We start from the raw sequence: 22,791 nt of genomic DNA on the forward strand, positions 1-22,791 counted from the left end.
GGGTAAAGCTTTCACATAAATCCTTTTGCAGCCAACACAGAAGCTGCTGAAACTGCAAAGCCATCACAAGATCACAGCATGCAAGCAAGAGTGATTTAAAATACCTTTTAAAAGGCTCATATATATATATTAAATAGTGTGTGTGTGTTTTTTATATATATATATATATATATATATATATATATATATATATATATATATATATATATATATATATATATATATATATATATATATATATATATAAATTGTAAAACTGCTTTTAAAGATCTCAAATTAACCTTGTGTCTTATACTACTAGGGTACGTTTTTACTTCTGGTGTCTAGTACAATGTAATTACTTTTTGTTCACAAAAATCAATTTTTCGTTTTCAAAAGCACTGCTTTTACTGGACATAATGCATTATTAGCAGTGTGTTATTCATGGTGTTTTTGTAGTAATTACAATAAATTATGATGGGTGCCACATTATTTTTCTCCCTGCCTAGAGAACTGAGAAGTAAGTCTCGTCTTTCAGCACAGTTCAATAAATCAGCCTTTGTTTTATATATGTCCTTTATTTTAACATGCCACTCCAATGTCTTTACATCAACAGCATATGTTAATAGTAAATTATCAGTGGAACTGAATTAACAAGAATGAAATTAATTCATTACATTAAATACTAATAATGTGTATTGTACTAAATGGACAATTATTATTACTGTGTTAGTGACTGACTCGGCTCCAGGCGCAGCTTTTGTCCTAATAACCATATTTTTTCAGAAATACAAAGATAAATCTTAAACTTTAACATCATAATCAGAACAATTATTCTATTATTATTAATACCCAACTCCACTGAGCGCCGCCACTTAGTATACTTACAAAGATGAAATATTTATAAAAAGTGGTAGATACACAGTGGAAAATACAATGATGTTACAGGATAGCTTGACAGAAGTACAAGTGTAAACAATTTAAAAAATATACACTTTGCAATAAATTCTTCAAAGCAGTTTTGTCCTTATTCACTGTTAAATATTGCTTAGGCATTATTCATTCCATACAATAGCTTTTCTCACCCATATATTTTCTGTACCAATTTATCCTAATTCAAGGTTAGGATATTTAGGGCGGAGTGGTGGCTGTGAGGCTAAGGATCTGCGCTGGTATCCCGAGGGTTGCTGGCTTGAATCCCCATCACTGCCAAAAGAGATCCTACTCTGCTGGGCCCTTGAGCAAGGCCCTTAACCTTCAATTGCTCCAGGGTTGCTGTACAATGGCTGACCCTGCGCTCTGACCACAAGGGGTATGCGATATCTAACAAATTCCTAATACAAGAAATTGTATAAGGTGAAATGAACAAAAAAAGGTTGTAGGGATCTGGACAGAATAAGGCACAAGGCAAAGTACCAGCAATATATATGCAGTGCAAGTCTGCCATAGGAGCCTCTCACGGGGTCATTTTAGAGTTGTCAGTTAATCTAGCTTACCTATCTTTGGAATTCCAGGGAAAAACCAGAGAACCCACATAGAGTCCCCCATAGCCAAATGAAAAATAAAATTTAAAGAGGCGTTGATAGCACTTCTAACTACTACATCACATTACCACGCAACATTTTCTTATTCAAATTAATATACAGTAATTCCCAGGTATTCCTGATGTGTAGAAGTGGTGCAGTTTTTTTTAAGGTGGCTACATTTTTGTTATATTACAACCTTAAATACCATATAAAGTGATATAGACTGGCACATGCATTTAATGACACTATTTTAAATAGCGATAAAGAGTTTGTTTTATTACATAACTTGCAAAACATTTGTAATTGCTCTTTAAAGCTTTGAGCTAGTGTTCACAATGACGGTCTATCCATGCTGCAAAATGACTTTTTAAAAAGTTTTCGTTAATAAGTTTTAAAAAATGCATCTATCTGTAAAGGTGATAATTTATGGTTGCATTCTTCTGAGAAAGTTGTCACCAAGGATGGCTGATGAAAGTCGTTGGAAAAGTGCCTCCGTTTTTCAGCAAAATGTCCTGACTTCTACGTTTAGAACATTCCTTGTAACTTTCATTGATCCCTGACCATTTTAAACCATCTGTTCTTGTGATGCATCACACCCTTGGACAATTTTCTCTTATTTAGGAATTTAACACACCCCTTTCTGGGATTCTGTTTTGGAATTTGCACTCATCTCCAGTTATTGCCCCATCATGTACTACTTCAGACACACAATTTTTTTTTTAAATCACTAGGGCTGGCTGGAAGTGTGGTGTCAGCCGGAATATTTAAAAATTCTCTTTTGCCACTATAATGGAACTCAGGCTGTTTTACTGATACTTTACAGCCAAGCAGAAGTCTGACCCTGGCAGATGTGACAATGTCTGCTCATTCCTATGGACACTTTACTTGCTGTTTTTGTGAGCACAAGATTTATTACACATAAAGCATAGAGAAATGGCTGTAGAAGGTGTCTGAAGCCCTCAGCTTAGAAGGATAAAATTGTGTCAGTATTTTAAGGTTTTCCAATTGGACTTTAGGCAAACGGTGCCAGTGTTTGCTCTGTTAGCCACTGTTTAGTACTGATTTTTTGTTGTTGTATAAAGAAGTTAATTTGTTTTTGAAGTTTTTCTGATTTACCAAATGGGCAATCTGCCTCCTAATAAATTTTAGTCTTGTTTAAAAGCTATACTGACAGGAGACCCACATTACAAATTTCAGAGGTGACATGTTTAATGCTAATTTGAAGTGTAATTCTTTCCAAAGTAGAAGTGAAAATTGCTGAAGCCAACATAATGAACTTTTTATAAATATTTTGCTTTTGTCCTTTCATATCCATTAAACATTTTATGAGAGATACACTATCAGACACAAAATCTTTAATTGTATAAAATGTAATAGCAGGAAGGAGATTTTAATCATGATAATTTATAACCAAAATAAATTTAACAAACAAAACAGTTTATATTTTTAGGAAAATAAATATAAGGCTAGTATTCATATCACTAGTTTTCGTATATGCCCTATAGAAGTGTCACATTCCTACACTTTTGTTTGTTTTTGTTTTTCAGATGTTGTACCTCTCTCTCAAGTGTGATTGTGCGGGTGATTGATTGGCGTGCCCCTCAACTGCCCTGCTGTTCCCTTACTCATTATTTGCTGCCACTCCTCTATCCATAAGACAGCAGCTGTGACCCTGGTATTCACACCACTGAATACTACAGCTTTCACTGGCCAGACACAAAAATGGGCATGCAGTTTGCAGTCAGTAATTTAATGCTCCATATGGCCTGTGCAACAACATCTGTTGTATTAATCGAAGAAAGATCAGCAGGAAGAACTACATGGACTGAAAAGCCGATCTGATTTTAGGAAAGTTTTCTGATGTCAAATCTGCAAGTTGCTTTCACACACATAGGTCCAGGCCAATCTATGGATGAATTAATGCAACACACATCCATCCACTTCACAGTAACCATTCTCTTGGGAGTGCCGGGCACATTTTGATCTGAAAATTCCATTTGCATTACACTCTTCCCAGCCACAGTCATGTCCTACATTCTCTAGTGGATTCTAGAATACCAGGTTCACTCCCACTTACATACTTCTGTCATTAGACCCTTACTATTACTTTAAAAAACATCATTGTGTTAATTCCATTTATCTTACTTTGGTTGCCAACATATTTTATGATATACAGTATATTTTATAATTGAAAGTGAAGTGCCTTGAAACAGTATTTACCTTGAGCCTTCTTTTACAGTCATTGATTGTGCTGCACTAGACTGGAAAATGCTATTTCTGAAGGCGAAACATTGTTCTTCACACAGCACTGCTCATAAAGAAGGAGTAAACAAATTTTTAAAAATTGTTTTTCTATTTTCACTTATTTGGGTCAGTATTTTGTAGAACCACCCTCTGACACATATGACAGCTCTTTGTGATGGTACAGTATTTGACCGTTCCTCTTTTTATGTAACTATGTCAAGTTAATTGGAGAAAGCAGACAATAATTGTGAAGACTTGACACAGATTGGAAATGGGATTAGGCTCAGAGCTCAGACTGAGCCATTTAAGAACATCTATTTTCTTCATTTGAAGTTCCTCTTACATTGTGGCTAATAATGTGGCTTAGTTGATTTTCCTGTAGAAGCCCCTAATTCTTTCACAGTTTCAGTTTTCTGACATGATTATTTAATTTTACATTTAGAAATTTAAATGAGTCTTTTTCTCAATCATTGTCTTTCATATCCCTATGTCTGTTATTTCATGTCCCATTTTTCTGTCCATCTTTTGCAAGAGAATTTCAAGCTCCTGCTTTTGAAAGGCATCCCCAATAGCATCAGGCAACCACCACTAAAAATTATAGTAACGATTTTGTGATCTGGATGAATTGTTGTGTTTTATTAGCGTCATGCTGGCATTCATTACGGAAAGTTCCACTTGGAGTAATGTCTACTCCATATTTCTCCTGAATCTTTTGTGTGATGTTTTGCAGACATTTTTTTTCAGGCAATGATATGTTTAGTTATCTCCAGCAACTAAATTTAACTGCCAGTTCTACTCACTGAAATTCTCTTACTGCTCATTGAAATGGTTTCTTACCTGTCCCCAAGTTTCTTTGGAATTGATTTTCTGACATTTTATCTCTTCATTTAGAAGCTTTTGTTTGGGGGGGGGCGGGAATCAGAATACCATTGACCCTTACATAAGCAGCAGTAATATAACTTCATAGATAATGGCATAAGAGATTATCAACTTGTTTTCCAAACAGGTTAAATTAATGAATTATGTGACTTATTGAGATAATATATGCTCTATCAGAACAAATTTAAGATTGTAATTGCTAAGTTGTTAAACATTTTTAATATGATCATTTGTATTTTTTTAAATTCATTTTGTATAAATTGTAGGAAGATTTGGTCAAGGGTTTATAGGTCAAAAAGATGAAAAATCATAATTTAACTTTTTTCAAATTTCAAATGTAAGATTAGGAAGTATAAAATTAAGCATTAAGACGATTACTTTTTCATTTTACTTTTATGTGGGGTGGGGGGGGTTGGTTAGTTTAGCTATATTTGCTTATATATATGTTTATTGTATTACTTGTGTTATACTTGTATTAGTTGTTCAGAAAAATGAGGAAATCTATCTTAATCTTTTTACAGTGACAATGACTTGATTTTATTTTATTGTTGACACAGAAATTATCCAGAGAAAGGCAGAACTAATTTTAAAAATTTAAGTGGGCTGAAGACTGCAATAGTGGAATTTATTTCTTACGTATATCAATGACATTTTTGGGATTGTAAATAGTATCAAACCAAAGCCTGTCTCATTGGAGTACTTTTTAAGAAAAATGGTGGGAACATAACTGGAATTAAAATAGAGTGTGCATTATACACATACGTCAAAGTGGAAACTGTACAATTGTGGAAAAGATACAATAGAAAAAGTTATGTAACTGGATTTTGAAGGTTGTGTGAAAAAAAAAATAAAGTAAAATATTATAACACAATATGTGAGAAAGTCATTTTACCATATAAACACCTGTAAGCCATAACTTGCAATACAGATGAATGTAAACGGACAATGTTAAAGATTGTTTATGTACAAATTAGTCATTTCAAAAGATTTATTATAAAAAAAAGTATTAATTAATACAAATTTATTTCCCCTCGGCTCTTTGCTGTACATGCATAGAAGTGCATTTATTGAGTTTACAAATAAACATTTAATGTGTTTTTTGGCTTGTGTGTTAATGGAATTACAACTTATTTTCTGTTCTTATGTACTCCTGTTTTTATGTCTTTCTAGGTTGCGACCTTTGATCTCATCTCAGCCCACAAAGAAAATTGCAGCAGAGCAGGTAATCTTTAATACTTAATGACCAGTATACTTAAACCTCTTTTTAGATTTTCAAAGTCTAGTGTTTCTTTAAACACCATGCCAGGCAGTTACTGTGTCAAAACATCAATTATGACAACCTGAGAGTAAAGCACCTTTTAAAAATAAACTGCTTGTGAGCTTTGAAAAGTAAATCATACTGAAAGGCAGATATCATCATTTTTAAAAAATAAAACGTTTGAGAAGCCAAGAACGCTGATTAGTAAGCTTCAGCATGAAAGTCTAAGGTAGTCCTCAGCCTATCCACTTGTGCCTTGTGGTGTTGAGTATATACACATAAAATTGTGCTATATCTCCAAAGGACCGCAGTAGAGTGAGAGCAACACAAGTCTGGCAGTTAACATTAACTTAATGTGACTTTGTCCCTCGAAGAGGTTAAGAGAAGTGCTTATGGAAATTTGATCCTTCCTTGGTCAATGTTTGTTTCCAGAGGACATTCAAATGGGATAAACTGGGGTACTACAGCTTATGTAGTTTGTTAGATGGAGTAAAGCTTTACTTTGGTGCATGACCTTTTATACTTGATAATTGATTTAGTGAGCAATAATGTGTGGAGAGACCAGCAGACGACCCCCTACTGGGGCCTGAGACTGTTTGCTATAACCCCTGAATTGATTCTTGTAAGCATAATATGTGGCTCCTCATTTGTTACAGCTGCTGGAGAGAAAATAACATGATCTGCAGCTCATTATGTAAGTGATTTTGTGAGGTAGTCTAGTCACTTAACTGGTACTATACAGAAAAAGAAAAAAAAAAGTGTATTTACTGTCATAGAAGTGTATGTTGGTACCAAGTGGTAATATGTGGCTGCTCATTTTTACTGCTTCTGGAGACAAAATAAAATGATCTTCACCTCATTATGTGATTTTTTTATGAGGTAGTCTGATCATTAACTGATACTATGCAGAAAGAGAAAAAAAAATGATTTACAGTGATCCCTCGCTATATCACGCTTCGACTTCCGCGGCTTCACTCTATCGCAATTTGTTTCTCATACACGCTTACGTCACTACGCATGCGCTTTCTGAGAACTTTTATCTAAGCCCTACAATGGCTCCTAAACATGCTGATTTTTCTAAGCCTTCTAATGATAAAACTAAGCGCCGGAGGAAGATGCTTACTATCCAGGAGAAGGTGAAACTCTTGGATATGATTAAAGATAGCGATTCCCTACAAAAGCCTCCTCACGCAAATGAAAAGACAGCGCCAGCAACTGCCTATAAAGATGTTCTTTAGCCGCGCACCCAGACACCCACTGCCTACTCCTCATACTCCTTCAGGGGAAGAAGACAACAACGCACCTGCTGAACATACTGCACCACCTCTGAAGACTCTCCTACTGAGGTCGTGCCTTCATAGGTTAGTGGTTGTGTGTAAGAACTGTGTGTGTTTGTGTGCAATTAAATGTACAGTACAATAAATTACTATATAAAAGCGTTCGGGATTGTCCTTCCGTCCCGTGAGTGCAAAGTGTAGCGGTATTCCGCTTATTACAGACTTACTACTTGCGGCTTGAGGTACAAAGCGACGCAGTGTGAGCAGAGTTCTGGTGCTCTCATCGTTCCCTTGCTTTTGTGCGCGATGCGCTGGAAAAATAGACAAAATTATGTCTCTGGAAATAATTAATGTTGATTGAGTACAAATGCCTCACTGCGTAGTAAATATCAGGGGAGATGGTGCTTGCTTATTCTCATCTATAGCTTATTTAGTGCGTGAAACTCCGTCTTTAGCAGTACAGATTCGGGCTGACATTGTACGACTTTGGACAGGCACTTGAGGGGATAAAAAAAAAAAACGTAGGTTTTCGGGAGAGATTGTGAATGGGCACCTTGATGTTCTCATTCCCTACACTTACATGCCTGATGTACAGTACACATGGAGCGCACAAAAATTGAGGATAAAAGTCGGTCGCCTTAAAAGGCGAGTGCGCCTAGTAATATGATATTTGTAACATCTAATATGTCTTATTTTCTCTAATATATTGGGTAATACGAGTGTAATGGTGACTAAAAGGTGTTATTTCATGTCTAGAGGGCTCCAATAATGTTAAAAAACGTATTTAGAAGTTCGTAAACAGGTTTTCTATACTCTAACTGCGAAAATATTCGATTTATAAATAAAGAATCCTACTTTGCGAAAATTCATTTATCACAGTAGAGTCTGGAATGGATTAACCGTGATAAACGAGGGTTCACTGTACTATCATAGAGATCACCTAGAATCACCTGGCATTATGATTTTACCTCTTAACACACGCTTGTGACCCGGTCCTGGATATATAAATGGTTCTTATGCACTGGTTTTGAAGTGATTTATTATATATACTTTTCATTCAAAGTGAGCTTATAATGAAAATTTGTTTTATTAGCTGTCATTATTGTCATTAGAGTGCACTGTAAACATTTATCCCAATATCCATTTTCTGAATGTATTAAAAGTTTGAATGTGGTTAACTGGAGTTTTAATTCTGATGACAATTTGAAAAAAATACAGTGCTGTTTTCCTTTTCACTCAAGAATAATGAATTATTTTGATGAGCTTTCCTTTTAGTCATTTGTCTGTACTTTTGCAAAATGGAAGAAACCCTTAAAGCTATGACCCATTACATGATTTTTACAATGATTTGCAGTCACAGACTTCATTTACATAACCTTAATGAGTCAGAGGCAGTCTCAGTGCACTCCCAGGACTTCCAGTTGTGTAATTTCACATCCCCAGTGACTCAAACCAGACAGCTTGCAAGTCACAGGTTTGATTTTTGTCTTAAATCGTAGGAGAAGGCTCTGTGAGTTAGGGTGTTGAGAACCAATGAACACTCACCCAGATGTTCATTGCAAATTATGCAGCTGTGAGGAATAAAGGACTTAATGTGTTTTGGACCTTACAAATAGAAAAGAGGCTTGTCTTTCTGATGTCTCAGTACCACAACATAATAGAAAAGGAAAAAAGAACAGAGATTGTGGCTAAATTCACCATACGTTGAAAACATTTGTACAATGCCAGCTTTGTCAGACAGCACATTATTTGCTGTCAAAAAAAGGGACAAGCTTGAGGTACTTTAGAAATGTGAAACTGTTATGAAAAGTCTCAACAGAGTCATATAATTTGTCGTGTCCTGTGATTTCTGCTTCTGTAATCTTGTCATGCTCAGGTGACGAGATCAGCAACTCTAGTCATCACGTTTGACATCCCCTCAAACTAAAAGTTACGTAATGGGCCACCAGATTTAACTTTAAGTGAATTTACAGTGGCAATGTAACATCTCGAGCAAAGTAATAATAAAAATACATGAAAATACACAGTTTATACTTTAAAGATTTAATGTCAAGACACCTGCTCTTGGCTATTCGGTTTCATTTTAATTGTACCCACTTTTAAACCTTTTTTGGTCACCAAAGCAGGAGCCCATGGAAATCTATTAGAAAATACCTCAGGAAGAATTTACTTGGCAAACTAGGAATTACCTTTCGCTTCTGTATAAATGTTCACTTTAAGTTTCCTAAATAGTAAATAACAATATACAATTGTTTCTTATTGCTGCTGTTGTAATAAATTATTTGCAGAATGGTGAGGATATTACCACTAGATTTTTCTCATTTTCACAGTTAGACTATATTAAGCTACTGGTATTCTGTAGTTGCACAGCTTCTTAGGCTTAAACAGATTTCATTAGTCTTTTGCATCTAGATGTAGTTAAGTGTTATCTAAAATCTAGAAAAAGTTATCAACACTACAATTGCCAGAGCCTAAGAAAAAACCTGTAGATCTGTCTCACCTTAAATCACTTCGCACCTCTCCATCAGCGTCTTTTGTCCTGTAAATGTGTCGATAAGCATCAAGCAGCCTGCTATTACATCCCCCCACCGCCGCACAGTTTTCTCAGCTCAAGTCTGTTCACTTGGGTGTCAAGTCAAGCAAAATTACACCTTTTATAAATACTGTATCATTATTTGGAATACTTGCATTTCATGTGTGTTCCATGTCTATACCGATCTATGCACAGTAAACACATCGTTAAAACAGAAACTTTTTCATGTTTTAGTAATAATTGACAAAATGTAGACATGAAGTGTTTAATGTGTAAAGCCTGTATATAAGTCCAAATATCAAAGAAACACTTTCACAAAAGGTACAAATATAACCGAACAAGTGTGCTTTTATTCAAAAATATAACTGAAGAAAAAAATCCGCGTTAGCGTGCGACATTGACACGCATTTACTATGACTGCCTCTGTGGTGCAACGTTATTAGCTGCTGAATGGGAATCAAAAGGTCACAAGTTCGATCCCGCACGACTCCGTTTTGAGAAGTGAACTGCTCTTATTCTTACTATTTTAGAATAAAAACAAACATTTAATTTCAGTATGTAATAGCCGATGTAATTTATGATACTTGTAAAGTTTAGCTTTTTTTTTTTTTTTTTTTATTCAGTTTTATTCTCTCGATCGCGTTCACGATCCAGCAACCAACCAACTCCCCATTTGACATGGCTGTTTTTACATAAAAACGCACTTTAACAGAGGTGAACACAGATGATGATGACAGTTCTACATCGGAGCAATAATGCACATTGCACTTTTGCCATCGCTGTACTTTGTATATGTACATGGGAAGCTCTGTACTCTACGTGTGACTTTACACTGTAGGAAGTAAATAAATAAAGATAAATAACATTCGATCTGGCTCTTACATACAAAGTACAGTGATGGCAGCTTCCACCTTCAGCTATAGACTCTTCAGTACGCGAGCGACTCTCCATGGTAGTGTTTAGATCTGGACGGTGCATGTGCCCAAAACATTAACATTTATATATTACTTACATAAAAGCCAGATCGAATGTTATTTACCTTGAGTTATTTGCTTACTTCCTACAGTGTAAAGTCACAAGTAGACTGCAGAGCTTCCTGTGTTCCTGGGCATGCTCAAAAAATATGTGTAATGCCACAAAAAGTGCCTGCTGACACTTTAGTACACAAGCAATGGTATGAGAATGCAGTTAGACTTTTTTTTGGGGGCACATACACCGTCCAGATCTAAACACTAGCGTGGAGAGTCGCTCACGTACTGAAGAGTCTATAGCTGAAGGTGGAAGCTGCCATCAATGTACTTTGTATGTAAGAGCCAGATCGAATGTTATTTAGCTTTATTTATCTACTTACGTCCTACAGCGTAAAGTCACAAGTAGAGTGCAGAGCTTTCCATGTACATATACAAAAACGATGGCAAAAGTGCGACGTGCATTCTTGCTCCAATGTAGAACCATTGTCATTATCTGAGTTCACCTCTGTTAAAGTGCGTCTATGCGAAAACAGCAGTGTCAAATGCGGGGGGGGAGGGTATATGAGAGAATAAAACTGAATAAAAAATAAAAAAAACCAAAGCTAACCTAATTTACAAGTATCATAAGTTTACACCGGCTATTACAGACTGAAATCAAATGTATTTTTTTATTTTAAAATAGTATGAACAAGAGCAGCTCACTTCTCAAAACGGACTTGTCCGGGGTCGAACCCGTGAAGTGTTGATTTCCAGTCAACAGTTGATACCGTTACGCCACCGAAGCGGTCGCAGCAAATACGTGTCAATGTCATACCCTAACGCGGGTTCTTTTTCTGCAGTTATATTCTTGAATAGAAGCACACTTGTTCTGTTATATTTGTACCTTTTGTGAAAGTGTTTCTTTGATATTTGGACTTCAGGCTTCACACATTATACACTTCATGTCTACATTTTGTCAATTATTACTAAAACATGAAAAATGTTTCTGTTTTAATGATGTGTTTATATAGATCGTTGTAGACACAGAACACACATGAAATGCAAGTGTTCCAAATAACAATATATTATTTATAAAAGTTGTCATTTTGCTTCACTTCTCACTCTATACAACTCTAAGCAATTAACACGCAGGTAAACAGACTTGAGCTGAGAAAACTGTGCGGGGTGGGGGGATGTGATAGCAGGCTGCTTGCTGCTTATCGACACATTTACAGGACAAAAGACGCTGATGGAGAGGTGTGAAGCGATTTAAGGTGGGACGGATCTACAAGTTTTTTCGTAGGCTCTGGTAATTCTAGTGTTAAAGCAGAAATTGCATGGTGCTGAACTCTACATCCTTTCTGTCCTGTCACCTCATTTAGTCACTGCTTGTGTTCTGTTTTTTTAGGTTCCTGGTTCCCAGGCTACACCAGTGGAATCCTCAAAAACAGTCCTAGTGGAAAGTGGACCTGTTGTCTACAATGAAGAAGAGGTAGTAGAAGAGGAAGATGAAGAGGAGGAAGAATCATGTGTTAGTGCACTGCAGCTTATTGGAGGAAATGGTAATGTATTGGTTTAGATGAGTTAAAACAAATCCTTCTTCTATTCATAATATGAATTCCTTTAATTCTAGTTTAATGTGAGGAATTTCTGTCTGATCCATGTCATTTTAATCCCCAGGATTACATTTTAAAGACTGAATTTTTCCAGCTGTTGAATACAATTCTGGCTATGCTGAAATCAAACAGTTCATCCAGACTGAAGCCAAAGGGCTTAACTTATTAAATGTATGGGCAGCAACTGAGAGGCATAAAATGAAAATGCACCCAAAATACAACTCATTTTATCTTCTAATATGGTTTGCATTTAAGAGAAAGTGATATAAATACTGAACCATTTATTTCAGAAATGAACCAAGGCATTGTTTTCTATAGGACTGAATGCTATAATTAGGCTTATGTATTTATTATTACTGTTTGTTATTTTTTAGAATAGAAAATGCAATATTAATTGATTGCTCTTCTTTCTCTGGCATCACAATTGTGACCTTTCTTGTAATGTAGCATATAAACAATTTAATCATTTATGCACTCTCCTGCAGAACATTGTAACTTTCATAGCAGAATATCAGATTTATTTTCTTTAAATTCTCTAGTTAATTAACTTTGAGCAGTTACCCAGGTCTTAACACATTTTACATATAGGTCAGTGCATGAGGATCATTGTTTTAATTATAAGCTGTTAAAAGTGTTGCTTAGTTGCTGAATAGTATTCATCTGATAGCTTGCAGTGCTGCTGTGGCAATAATTGAATCGTATTAGTGCATTGCAGTATTTTATGGTTCTGAGTTCCATGAGGAACAGAGCTGAGGTCCTTGTTCCAAACGTTGCAGTACAGGTATTAGCACATGGAATATGGAAAAAAATGTTTATTTAAAAGGAGTGCTAAAACAAGTGATATCACTTTAGTGACTTTTAAACATGGTCAAGCTGAGCAGATAAAATACAAGCATTATACTTGTGATAATTGGCTTTTGTTTACAACAGTGACACTCTCCTCTACAGAAGTTAATTTTCAAATTTATTTGAAACTAAACTACTCTAAATACTTTAAATATTTGCACTGTTTAGAAGTGTTAGTATTTTCTTGTTTAAAGTACCATAGCAAACAGATAGCAGGTTTACAAGCAAAAGTAGACACCTGAGTCCATCTCGTATGGTAAGCTAATAGAGGTTATGTTATGTGTGTTTGTTTTATCGAAATTGTGAATCTGTCTCTTCTCTTTTTGATTTCTATTTTTCCAAAGAAGATGATGCAGAAGAATCTTTGTTAACCATCTGCTTTCAAATATTAAATAAAATTCAGAGATAAAAATCATATTTTAAAATCTGATGGAAAATAAAGAGAATACAAGTCTCATCCTACAAATTAAGTGCACAAATTATTTAATCAAATGGATTAATCCAAAAGACAACAATTCCTTTGATTTATTTAAAAAAAGGGAAGAAAGCACAAATACATACTGTACAAGAAGACTATGACGGGTTTCTCCCATACTGTTCCTGAGAACCCCTAATTTATAAATTGTATGTAATTATATGGAAAATCTAATAATAATGTGATTGAGTAAAAAGAACAGCAAATGTTTATTATGCTAAAACATTTTCCACTGTCACATATGTCATCCTTAGCATAAATTCTGTCATCATAACTGCAGAAAAGATTTTTTTAAATACTTCTTGTCACTCTAAATGGCTTGAATGTCAGTTTTGAAGCAGAGGCTGTGTAAAAGAAGGCCTTCCATAAAAGGAAAATACATTTGAAAGCCTGCCTGTTTCATTTTTCAAAAACTCGATGAAGTACGGCTCAAATGTATAGCTCCACACACATTTCTAAATAATTTCAAGCAAGGAGTGTTCAGAAAGAAATAGTACTTTAGCCACTGGACACAAGCTTGTGTAGTGTCTTTATTTTGTCCTTAATTACATTTCTGCACATTTTTTTCTTTGTTAAAATCTAACAATTTTAATTAGTTGGCAAAAACACTAGGAATTAAATAGAATGCATAACTAAACTAGAAATTTTTTTAAATCTTCTGCATGTAACTTACTTACTTCATTTAGAAATTTTTGGTGTAAATTAAGTAAGCTAATGAGTAATTCTGTTTAATAAAATAAGAATTTGTTCCAAGCTCCCTTGAGGGCAAATTACTTAACTGTGAGAAAAAGAGCCAATGCAGTGTGATTAAATTAATTTAATTTCTTCAATTCAGTTCTGTATAAATTAACAGCATTCATAAATGCTTTTAAATATCATGTAAATTGGTACTTTGTGCATCATTCTTGTAATTTATATTAAAGACTGTATCATTTCTGAAATCAACCATAGGGAAAAAGCCTTCCTCTCCCACTGACATAAATGTCTTTGTGACTGCCACCAAATATTAGTGGACCAAAACCCATTCAGATCAGCAGTCCTAGCATAGTTACAATAAAAATCATTCATTTTGAAAATGTTGATGCTAGTGCTCAAGTGGTGGTTGTACACTGTGTTAGTTTTAACCCTTCAGTCTGTAGTTCTTTAGAGATACCATGATGAGGAAAGTATAACTGTGAGATTTAGCCTTTTTTTACTGCATTGAAATTGTCATAAATAGACACATCCTCATCCATGTCCTAGGAATAAATATCGAGATTAAACAAATAAAATCAAGGTTGTATGTTTTTGTTGAAAACGCTGATCTAGTATGCACTGTGTTTCTTGTAATTTTTTTTTTTTTACTAATTTTATTACAATCCATACAAAGCAATTAAGTTTTTACAAAAAGAAAAATTGAGTTAAGAACAGATTGATCCCCATCCCTGAGAGAGAGAGAGAGAGCAAACCTTTCTTGTAAAATTTAAGTGAACTTGTAGTAGTGTGATCTTTCTCAGCAGTGACTTTGAACGTTTATTTCTCTCATCTGATTATTTCCACCTAGTTCAGTTAGAGTTTATGGCCCTTACTTGTTTCACAACAACTTCATTGCATTCATTTTTTTTTACTGTCATACTTGAACTAGTTCTTGCTTTTATATATCAGTTGCTGTCAGGCAAGAACCTTGACACACTTTCCTCTGCTTCAGCCATTCATATAGAGGCTTAAATTTAGAAGCTTCATTATGGTTTACATCCTGTCAGTAGTCACCCCAGAGATGCATGTCCTAACATTCTCTTCTAGAATTTGTTGATTCACTACAAAGCACAGTGACTGTAGGTCACCCAGATAGATAGACCGATTAAATAGAGCTATTTTTGTCCCCAGGGAAAATTTGGCTTTTTACAGAAGCTCTTTAAATAAAATGCATACATAGATAGGTAAGTAAATAAATAAAAATACACATACTTGTGTCTGACCAGTCACCAGAATGACTATAAAGAAAGAAAACGTCTTACTTGGCTGTCACAGTCATAGTAAAGCATTATGCAGACGTACTGCTGTTGGTATAAAGGAGCCCCCCATAGTGTTTCTTGAAACACTTCTGCTGAATGATTTGTTGGCTGAAAGTACACAATGTTGGTGTGTCAGAGAGGGTGTGCAGCATTGTTCATGCTTTGCAGTAATGGGATGTGTTTGCATTTTGGGTCCTCCCTGTGTGGAAGCTCTTTGTGTAGTGGGAAAAGTACTATACAAATGTAAAAAAATCATTATTATTATGATGGCACATAGCTTTGTTTTAACTCTTTCCTTTGCTACTACCTCCAGAGTATGTCGTATTACTGAGCTTGGCATTTTAATTAGCTTATTGAATTAGATACTGAATGTATAAGTCAGCATCAAATTCATACACCCATTGCCAGTTTTTTTGAAATACATAGGTGGGCTTTTACGTCATTTTTGTTATCTCTGGCAAACTGAAGGTCATAAATAGGATTGCTGTTGAACAGCCTTTGTTTCCTGTAGAGGCTGTACAGAGTGGGGGGCTTGATGCAGTGGGTTAATTCAAGCGTTTTCTTGGTAGTTGTGAAATGAATCTGGATTTTCTTTTTACTAAATACAGTATACATATAACAATCTGTGCTTCAGTGCTAGTATTTACAGTATGTCATCTGTCAGATGAACTGTAGAAGCAATATATTTTATTGGTATTCACATAACAGAATATATTCCTTCTGTATTCCAGTGCTTTGTTCACAATTAAATTAAGCTTTTGTGTTCATTTTGTTTTTCACAATGCTACAGCAAAAAAGTGAAATGATAATTTGCAACCATTTTCTTTTTAGCATGCTCCAAACTAGGACTAATTATCCAAATCCAGCTGACAGGACCCATTGAGGGCCATTTTATACCATATTTAAATTTTTCAAACTGTGTAAATAAAAAGCAAGATTCCACAAGCTGCTTGTCACATATAAGCTCTCGCAGATGCTTTGCTTGGTCCTGTCCTAATTAGTCAAAGGCTATCCCGCATTAGCAAAGGTATGCAACCAAAAGAATAAAGGGCTAATGTCAATAAAATTTAAAAAAACATAGTAAAGGAATAGGAAGCAAGACTAACTCAGACATAAATGTAAATAATGTGCAGTACCAATGTTTATATTATGTACCCTACCTGAGTAGTCTAGTCCTATTACAAAGACTGCTGAGATATTTTAAATCCATTTCCATATTAAAGACCTAACTGTGATGAATTGAACCAAAACCTTTTCTTTTTAGATTGATATTTTTGTTTGTTATGGATATGATTTTAATGTTTATTTGAGGCAAATAAAAAAATAATGGTAAAATAGATTTTTTTTTGCAGAATTCAATCACAATTTACTTGAGTGTCTTCTCAACAGACAGGAATTCTGTCCTGGACCATTTCATGCCTTGTGCCGAGTGCTGCCAAGATTGACTTGTGCCTCCCATAAATGTACATTGGATTAAGTGGCATTAATTATGTCATGTTATTTATTTAAAATATTGTATCATAACCCAAGAATCAGGATAATGTTGTATTATATGATCCCTGTTCAGTTCCCACCCCTGTGTTTCCCTTTTATTAAATGAGTTTCATATAGAAACCTCATTTAAGATGAAATAAGCTCATGTAATGAAGGTCTACCAATCTGTGGCCATTGCCCTGGGTTTTTTTTTTTTTGATTTCCTGGTAAGAGAAGTAATTGTGCTGATTTATTTCTGCTTTGCACTATTTTAGTAGTTGTGTACTGATGGAAGGAGAGCATTTTTACTGGTATAGAAAACAAAGCTTCCTGTTACCTGAGCATCTAACTTTTTTCTTAGAAAGCTTGTCTAATCAAAGCAGAATTCGCTTTGACAAGCCTGTTTTCTGAAGATATTGTCAACAAAAGATTATTTTTTTATACATTCACAATTTAATCATTGAGCAAAATTCTCTCTTTTAAACGATAGAATCTGAAAGTTCTATTCAAAAGAATTAGGAAATCATTTTTTTTGTTTAATCAGTTTCATTATGTCTAATAAGACTTGGATAAAGGGCAGAAGACATTTTAGATTAAATTGGAAATAGGAACAGACATAATTGTAAATGGTATACAAGCCTTTTCCTTATTTTTGTATGAAACCCCTATTCTTTAGAAAAATCATTTACCCTTTGAAAGTGAAATATAGAGAAGTATGAGATTCTGTGTTATATTAAAATCTAAATCAAGTTGATTAGTTTTACAATACTCTTATTCTATTAGAATATATTAAAGTACCTGTACAGTCATGGCCAAAATTATTGGCACCCCTGGAATTTTCCCAGAAAATGCACCATTTCTCCCAGAAAACTGTTGCAATTACAAATGTTTTGGTATATACGTTTATTTCCTTTATGTACATTGGAACAACACAAAAAAACAGAGAAAAAAAGCCAAATCTGACATCATGTCACACAGAACTCCAAAAATGGGCCGGACAAAATTATTGGCACCTTTTCAAAATTGTGAGTAAATCGTTTTATTTCAAGCATATGAAGCTTGTTTGATCTCACCTGTGGCAAGAAACAGGTGCTGGCAATATAGCAATCACAGCTGAAGCCAGTTAAAATGGAGAAATGTTGACTCAACCTTTCTGTTGTGTGTCTGAGTGTGCCACACTAAGCATGGAGAACAGAAAGAAGAGCAGAGAGTTGTCTGAGGACTTGAGAATAAAAATTGTGGAAAAATATCAACAATCTCAAGGCTACAAGTCCATCTCCAGAGATCTTCATGTTCCTTTGTCCACTGTGCGCAACATAATCAAGAAGTTCACAACACATGGCACTGCAGCTAATCTCCCTGGATGTGAACGGAAGAGAAAAATTGATAAAAGACCGCGACGAAGAATAGCCCAAATGGTGGATAAACAGCCCCAATCAACTACAAAACATATTCAAGCTGTTCTGCAGACTCAGTGTGCAACAGTGTCAGCTCAAACTATCCATCGACATCTTAACGCAAGGCATCATGAAATCTGAAGACTACCAAATGATATTGGGGCGCAATGGTAGGGCCCAGTGTAAGAAAGCTGAGTTTGCATCAGAGGTCATGGGTGTTCCAGCAGGACAACGACCCTAAACATACCTCTAAAAGCTCCCAGAAATGGTTGAAGACAAAAGCGCTGGACAGTTCTGAAGTGGCCAGCAATGAGTTTGCATTTAAATCCGATTGAACACTTATGGAGAAATCTCAAAATTGCTGTTGGGAGAAGGTGCCCTTCAAATCTGAGAGACCTTGAGCAGTTTGCAAAAGAAGAGTGGTTGAAAATTCCAGTTGAGAGGTGTAATAAGCTTGTTGGTGGTTATAGGAAGCGCTTGATTTCAGTTATTTTTTCCAAAGGGCGTGCAACCAAATATTAAGTTGAGGGTGCCAATAATTTTGTCCAGCTCGGTTTTTGAGTTTTGTGTGAAATGTCAGATTTGGCTTTTTTTTTCCTCTGTTTTTTTGTGTTGTTCCAATGCACAAAATGGAAATAAACATGTGTATACCAAAACATTTGTAATTGCAACAATTTTCTGGGAGAAATGGTGCATTTTCTGGGAAAATTCCAGGGGTGCTGATAATTTCGGCCATGACTGTGTGTGTGTATATGTGTGTGTATATGTGTATATATATATATATATATATATATATATATATATATATATATATATATAGCAAAGGCTCTCAGATAACTAGAGGTTACCATGTGAAAGGGAACTGCTCAGATATCACAGGAGACAGTCAAGTCCTTCACAAAACAAAGAGGGAGAAGAAGTGAGAGTACCATACAGGCAAACAGAGAAGTCCTGCACTTGCCAGTTTGGGAAGAAATGTGTTTTTTTATGAAATGGTAATTCATGCGGGTGTTCTGAGCACCCTTAAAAGGGCAACAGCTAGGGACTTTACTAGAAGATGGTGAGTTATACCTGGGAGCAAGGGTAATGTTCCATTAAGACGCTCAAATACAGAGAAGCCAGCAGATTATATGAATGCCTGATACATGACTAAATGACATTGACACAAAATGTCCAAGGTTAGTTATAAAGCGCTAATCCATATCAACCAGGACTCAAAGGAGTGAGACCTTATATTCCCCTTAAAACAGGTAGCCTAGAAGCTTTCTGAGAAACATGGCCATTGAAGGGCTAGTGAAAGTCTACAAATACATGGACATCTGTAGCTACTAGATTACTAGTGGGGTATCCATGTGACAAAAGGATCAAAATCAAAAGGGTTGATTTCACTAGATATTGAAGATCTCAGCTGGAAGTGACCTCCATTAAAGGGTTTAAGTCCATTTTGAGCCAGGTGACTCATTGACTTTGGAGACAAGTGGAATGTATGAAGCAAGGTATTATTGGCCAGTTGAAGAGACCTGGGTCACATGAGAGAAAGTCATGAGTTGAGTCTGTGTGTTCTTAGTAGTACTTTGAAGCTACCACAACACTCATTGTGGTAGCAGGCTTTGGTTTAGGTTAATTTTTATTTTGCGTTAATATGTTATTCTTTGTTTTATTAAACACAGTGTTGTTGTGTAAGATCAGCCTCTTTGGAGTTATATTTGGTGCATAGGACAGCCTCAAGGACATATGCTTCTGTTTCCTTATGATAATCTTTTACAGCACAATACAAAATATATATTCAGGAAGTGAAGGTAGTAAAAACTAGAAAGCAATATAGCAAAGGAACACAAGAACTCTAGCAAACATAAAATTTGAGGAAATAAACCTCACAGAGGTCAATAGGCCCCTAACCAAAGTAAGAATGTTAGACAAGGCAATTGGTCAAACAGCCCCTCCCTAGGAAAAGTCTGGAAGGTGGTGTCCAGTGAAGCACTCCAGCTGGAAATCAGCTTGGTGCTGAAGTAACATCTAACGCTAACAACAGATTTATGGTAATACATTCAGTATGACGGTAAGTGAGACGCAGAAGGCTAAATTACTTCCGGCCTTTGAAGAGCAATAAGCTGAGTAGAAGAGCATAAGAGAAGGGTAAGGCATACGGCGTGCCAGTGACAATTGTTGGCAGCTTATTACCGCTACACTAGCCGCAAGCTTTAATAACGTGCTGCCAGATTCTTATTATTAATGTATTATAGTGTTTCAGAACTGTTCAACAGATTGTGTACTTTATTAAAAAGACGGTGAATCTTAATTGTATTTTGTAGGCTGAAAAGCTTCTGCTGTTTTAAATGTGCCAATTCAGTTGTTACTTTAGCTGCATTATCTCTTCAGAATATTAATAGATTAGCATCTTCTCAGTCCTTAGTTAAACATAAAATAACTTAGGAATTGCTTTGTACTCTAAGGTATACTTGGAATAATAAAACTCTCTTTCTGTATATAGTTGCTTCTCTTAATTTGGACCTGTATAAGACAACATGCTCCTGACCAATTGAACTATGAGCAGTGGTAGTCTGCTGCTTTACACTCAGACCTCACCTAGGCCATAGAGTTTGAGTTCTTATTCAGCTGAATTATGACAGTCATCTGGAGGAAAATGGGATGCCAGAGAGTTTCGTTTGTCATAAATGTTTGAGTATCAGCATTGAAGGTTATAGGAAGGAGAGTTTAAACTCTTAAAAATGAATAAAAGCATCCCAGTACTTGTCACAGATGTGAATAATTTACAACTTCATCTTGAGAAACTCTCATTCGGCTAAGCTGTGTGAAGAAATGTCCCCAAGAGGCTGCTAGAGTTCTAAAAGTGTGTTATCAATGTTATCTTGCAGATTATGGCTATGAAATGGAAGAAGATGAAGGATACTAACATTTGCTGAGGACTTGGATCTTCCTAATCTCTTAAAGTATCCAAGAAGACAAATTGGACTTTTCATACAGAACACAATACAAGACATATGCTTAGCTGTTCTAAACCAGTGGAGAAAAGAAGCTGCACAGATAATCTTCTGAAGTATGGAGGAAAGCTGCTTTCAGTAAAATACCTTTAAAAATTTAACATCAGATCTTGCAACTCTAAAGGGGGCATTTGTAGGTAGATAGTAGTGAAAGTGGAAAAGAACACAAAAGCACGATGAAAGCTGAAACAGCATTAATCCTTAATAAAGCTGACCGTAAACTTAATCAGGGCTATTAGCCGCACTTCGTGATCATAGAAGGAAGCAAAGGTAATCTTGTATCATATGTACATAACTCTGTATATATGCTGTATGATGGAGGCTTGTGAGAGATGTTTTGTTTCTTTTCCTTTTATTAGTGATATGCGGAAACTTTGGTTTTACAAAGTAATAAACAATATCGTTGAGGCAGAATCATGCACACTTGCTTTAGAAACTTGTTAAATAGTGATCTGTGGCTAGTTACAGATTCGTCCTTGTACCTGTAAATAATGTATTTAATTTTTGCAGTTAATACTGTGTTGAAGAGTACAAGGTGCCTTTTTATATTAAAAATGATAAAAAAAAGATGATGCTGAGTTTTGTTTTTTATAAAAGGACAGCAAAATATGTGCTTCAATTTTCCTTTTTATACACTTTTTTCAATGAAATGTATTAACACTGCTTGATGGATGGATGGATGGATGGATGGATAGATAGATACTTTATTAATCTGTGTTGATGTAAGAGTAGTGGCCCTGCAGCTTGAATATACCGAGTGCTGTTGTTTTATTTGTGAATGGGACACTCATGCTAAAGAGTCTCATTACATTAAGAACTGGGCACTCCGTAAGCATTTCGTTTCAAGACAGAAAAGTGTGGCACACAACCACTTGTCAATCCAACAAAGGTATTTTTACCTCCTCTTCATATAAAAAAACTAGGTCTGTTGGAAAATTTTGTGAAAGCGATGAACAAGAAAGGTGAAGGATTTCATTATCTGAGACCGATGTTTCCATAAATAACTTGTGTAGATTAAAGCATGCATTTTTGTTGGTCCAGAAATCAGACACATTATCAACGACAAGTGGTTTGAAGATTTGCTAGTGGGGTCAGAGGTAATTGCATGGAAGGCATTCAGAGATGTTGAGAATTTTCTTGGCCACTACAGAGCACCAAACTACATCTAGCTGGTTGACAACATGCTTACAACCTACAAAGCTATTTAGTGCAATATCTCGCTAAAGATACATTTTCTTTATTCACACTTGGACTTCTTCTCTGCTCTTCTTGGTGCAGTCAGTGGTAAAAGTAGTGAAAGGTTTTCCCAGGACATTGCAACAATGGAAACACAGTTTCAGGG

The 22,791-nt window shown here is 35.4% G+C and overlaps 1 protein-coding gene across 1 annotated transcript in view; it reads left to right on the forward strand.

The window, feature by feature from the left end:
* The window catches only part of brf1b (BRF1 RNA polymerase III transcription initiation factor subunit b), a 319,216-nt gene extending 297,218 nt beyond the window's left edge, over positions 1-21,998 (forward strand). Inside the window, exons 17-19 of the mRNA XM_039741834.1 lie at positions 5,799-5,850; positions 12,055-12,208; positions 21,324-21,998. Of these exons, the coding sequence (XP_039597768.1) occupies positions 5,799-5,850; positions 12,055-12,208; positions 21,324-21,361 (244 nt within the window). The 3' untranslated portion in view covers positions 21,362-21,998. The remainder of the gene's footprint in view (positions 1-5,798; positions 5,851-12,054; positions 12,209-21,323) is intronic.
* The last annotated feature ends 793 nt before the right edge of the window (positions 21,999-22,791 follow it).

This window comes from Polypterus senegalus, chromosome 18 (assembly GCF_016835505.1).
Source record: "Polypterus senegalus isolate Bchr_013 chromosome 18, ASM1683550v1, whole genome shotgun sequence".
Classification (NCBI taxonomy): Eukaryota; Metazoa; Chordata; class Cladistia; order Polypteriformes; family Polypteridae; genus Polypterus; species Polypterus senegalus.